Source organism: Ursus maritimus (genome assembly GCF_017311325.1).
Source record: "Ursus maritimus isolate PB19 chromosome X unlocalized genomic scaffold, ASM1731132v1 scaffold_X1, whole genome shotgun sequence".
Taxonomy (NCBI): domain Eukaryota; kingdom Metazoa; phylum Chordata; class Mammalia; order Carnivora; family Ursidae; genus Ursus; species Ursus maritimus.
The window spans coordinates 102166903-102171129 of NW_024423319.1; the positions used below are offsets into that span (position 1 = coordinate 102166903).

The 4227-nt window shown below is 40.5% G+C and overlaps 2 protein-coding genes across 2 annotated transcripts in view; both read left to right on the forward strand.

Annotated features, from left to right (window-relative positions):
- Window positions 1–1009, forward strand: part of LOC121104120 (serine/threonine-protein phosphatase 4 regulatory subunit 3-A-like) — a 2030-nt gene extending 1021 nt beyond the window's left edge. Inside the window, exon 2 of the mRNA XM_040636570.1 lies at window positions 778–1009. Within this exon, the coding sequence (XP_040492504.1) occupies window positions 778–1009 (232 nt within the window). The remainder of the gene's footprint in view (window positions 1–777) is intronic.
- Window positions 1010–1238: 229 nt separating this feature from the next.
- LOC103668194 (serine/threonine-protein phosphatase 4 regulatory subunit 3B-like) lies at window positions 1239–3942 on the forward strand. The gene is made up of 2 exons (XM_008696448.2): window positions 1239–2737; window positions 2903–3942. Exons 1-2 carry the CDS (start codon window positions 1239–1241, stop codon window positions 3585–3587), a joined length of 2184 nt encoding a protein of 727 aa, XP_008694670.1. The 3' UTR covers window positions 3588–3942.
- Window positions 3943–4227: the final 285 nt, after the last annotated feature.

A 4227-nucleotide genomic window follows, 5' to 3' on the forward strand; every position in this document is an offset into this window, starting at 1 on the left:
TTCAATGGCTGAAAAAACCAATTTTGGAATCAGAAAGACATGTGTTCAAATCAGAGTTCCTCAACCTATTAGGGGTGTGACCTTCGGTGATTTATTTAAATTCTCTAAGGACCCTTAATACTCCTATATCACAAGGTTATAATGAAAATTAAATACAAAAAGATATAAAAGTTCTTGTCACATTGTCTTGAACATAAAAAGTACTCAAGTATTTAATGTGATCAATTATGTTATTACTTTTCTCTGTAATACTAATAAGCCCTCAAGTATTACTACTCAGTTGTGGTTGTTATTACCACTGTAATGATCAGGACAGAAATAAAACCATTGATCTGTGGTGTACAATAGGCACTCTTAGCTAATCAACCCAGTTTCCCTCTGGCCCACTCCTCTAAGGGAGGAGTGTGGTTATAGATTGGAAAAAGGTTTTCCCATTGTGGTAAATGACGGCGCTTTAGGTGCAGCCAAACAGAATAAAAGTGTTGCCAGCTCCTTCTGGGAACAAGATCCTCCCCCAAGGATGGGTTAAGTGAATGACAGATAATAGGCCAAGCTTTGTGGAGAAGACCCACCTACAGATCTCTGATTATCGCTAATAGTCTACGCTTCACTTGGCTCCTGCTTCTTTTTTTGGGTGGGTGGGTCGGGGGTGGGGGAAGCCTCAACTTGGAATGTGAGGTGTTGAATTGGTCAGGACATAGTGATTCAGCTTTCTTTTGTTTAAAGTCCTAAGTCTCCTACACACCTATAAGTGAAAATGTTTCTGGGGAACAAAAGTTTTTTGTGGAAAGAACAGCGCTTTGTTCTAATCACTAAGCCTCCATGTAAGCTTGGCCGCAATGCCTCAACGCGTATAGAACATTCCGTTGGGGTAGAATCCGGTGACAATCATAAGAATCCTGCCATAATCGAGGCTGTCCTAGACGACCGGGAGCAGGCCAAAGACTCACTTCGTAAAGCCACGTTAAAAAGGACTATGCGAGGGCAAAATGGAGAGAGGGAAACATAAGATGGAAGGGAGAGGAGGCGGGACTCCGGAGAACTCTACAGATCTCCGGAACCGCCAGCGTCCACCTGAACGCTACTTCTCTGCCATCTTCTCGCGGAATTTTCCCCTCCCGCCGCCTGAGCTACCGTCGCTGCCACAACAGCGACAACTACAGTTGACTCCGGGCGCACGCGACCCAGCGGCCCCCCACACCGAGACCAGGGCTGGGGACAGGAGGCCAGGGGTCGCCATGGCTGACAAGCAGTATCGTGTAAAAGTCTACTCACTGAACGAGGACCAACAATGGGATGATCTCGGCACTGGGCACATCTCTTCCAGCTACGTGAAGCACCTCCAGGGCACGTACCTGTTCGTGCGGTCGGATTCCCATGACGCACTAATCTTGGAATCAAAGATAAATTCAAATACGCCTTATCAGAAACAACAGGAAACCCTGATTGTCTGGTCTGAAGCAGAGAACTATGGCTTAGCGTTAAGTTTCCAGGACACTGAGGGTTGTCATAAGATCTGGGAAGAGATTTGCCGGGTTCAAGGAAAAGACCCATCCGTCGAAATCACACAGGACCTCTTGGAGGAATTCGAAAATGAACAACTGGATGAAGTACTGGAAACCAATAATGTGTTTGAACTGCCTAACTGTGAACTCGGTAAACTCGAAGAGATTTCTGACTTTGTTACCTCAGTTCTCACTTCACCGATCCGCAAGGAGAGACTGGCTCTGATCTTAGAAAATGAGGACTATATTAAAAATTTGCTGCAGCTGTTCCACACTTGTGAGGACCTACGGGACACTACAGGCTTACACCATTTGTATGAAATTATTAAAGGCATCTTATTCCTTAACAAGACAGCTCTCCTTGAGATCATGTTTTCTGCTGAGTGTATCATGGATGTGGTGGGATGCCTCGAGTATGACCCTGCTTTGGCTCAGCCAAAAAGGCATAGGGAATTCTTGACCCAAAATGCAAGGTTCAAGGAAGTTGTACCAATAACAGACCGTGAACTTCGGCAAAAAATACATCAGACATACAGGGTACAGTACATCCATGACATCCTTCTGCCTGCACCATCCATGTATGAAGAGAATTTTCTTTCTACTCTTACCACTTTTATTTTCCTCAACAAGGTTGAGATAGTCAGCATGCTGCAGGATGATGCCAACTTTTTGTCTGAAGTGTTTGCACAGTTAAGGGATGAGACTACAGATGACGATAGACGGCGCGAATTGCTATTTTTCTTCAAGGAATTCTGCGCGTTTTCTCAGACATTACAGCCTCCAAGCAAAGATGCACTGTTCAAAACATTGACAGAATTGGGGATTCTTCCTGTTCTTAAAATCGTCATGAGCATGGAGGATTTGCAGATAAGGTCAGCTGCTACTGATATATTTACTTATCTAGTGGAATATAGTCCACCCATGATTCGAGAATTTATCATGGAAGAAGCCCAGGAGAGTGAAGACGGTAACCTTTTCATTAATTTAGTCATTGAGCAAATAATGTGTGATACTGATCCTGAGCTGGGAAGTGCTGTTCATTTAATGGGACTTCTTCGTACTCTACTTGATCCAGAAAACATGCTAGCAACATCTAGTAAATGTGAAAGAAGTGAATTTCTAAATTTCTTCTATAAGCATTGTATTCATAACTTCATAGCACCACTTATTGTCACCACTTCAGAAGATATATGTGAAGGGGATAATGTAGTTGGATCCGACAAAAACAACACAAATTCCCTCAATAATTATCAAAGAGCACAGCTGCTTTCTTTAATTTTAGAGCTGCTCACATTTTGTGTGCAACATCACACATACTACATAAAAAACTATATTTTGAGCAAAGACTTGCTAAGAAGAGTCTTGATCTTGTTGAATTCAAAGCACACTTTCCTGATCTTGTGTGCTCTCCGCTTTATGAGAAGGATGATTGGCCTTAAAGATGAACTTTATAATTGTTACATCATCAAGGGAAATCTTTTTGAGCCAGTTGTCAATGCTCTTCTGGGTAATGGAACTCGGTACAATATGTTGAATTCAGCTGTTATTGAGCTGTTTGAATACATAAGAGTGGAAAATATCAAATCTCTTGTTGCACATATAGTTGAAAAGTTTTATAAAACACTTGAATCGATTGAATATGTTCAGACATTCAAAGGATTGAAGATTAAATATGAACAAGAGAAAGACCGGCAGAGTCAAATACGGAAGAATTTACATTCTATACTGTATAGTAAAATACTTTGCAGGGGTACCAGAGTCGTGGAGAAGAAAGAAGAAAAGTGTTCTAAAGGAAATTCAGAGGAAGGCGAAGCAATTATACCGCCACTGGAAAATGATTTTCAAGATCGTTATAAATTTATGGAGACGAAAAAAACAAAAGAAAATGAAGACAAGGTAGATCCTCCTAAAGGAGCATCTTCGGGGGGCTACAAATTCGCTTCATCCCATGCTGCTGCTGCTAATGGAACACGTAGCCTGCACGGTAGCAGCACCGTTGGCTTAATGAATCGTCCCAATGATGAAGAAAAAGATAAGGAAGATGAAACACCCCCCAGGAAGAGACCACATCTTAGCTTGTAAAATCTTTATGAGAGACCCTCAACATTACTAAACTCTACCTTACGAAAATTCTGTAAACATCAATTAGCTGAAAAGTCTGAATCCAAAAGCTTTCTCATTTGAACTTCTAAATATACAATAAGTAGCAAAGATGTCAGGGTCATCACCTAGGAGGGTTTAGTTCTGTAAAAATCAAACTTCACAGAATTAAGAAAAAAAAAAGTAAACTAAAAAACTAACCGGAACCTGAACTATAACTTCTTTGCAAGAAAAAAAAAAAAAATCTTAGTTTGGGGGGAGGAAACAAATTGATAATATAAGATGAATGTCGTTTTGTTCCAGGGCTGTATTTTAGAAACAACTATTAACACTGCAGTTGCAAAGCCTATAACATTACTTGCCCAGTGGTTCTGGCTATGATATTTTTTTTTCCTCAATTGCCTTTTTTTTTTTGCTATAAAAATTCACGTTTACGTGGAAAACAAAGTCAACTGTAATCAAAAAACAAACTGAAGCTATTCACATGTCTGTGAAGATTTAACAGAAATTCAGCCTCTGGGTAATTGGAGGGAAGTAACTTGTAGTGTGTATTTTCATGAATAAAAAAAGGAAGCTGGATTCAAAATGTGCAATTGTGAATTGAATTTTTTTTTTTTTTTTT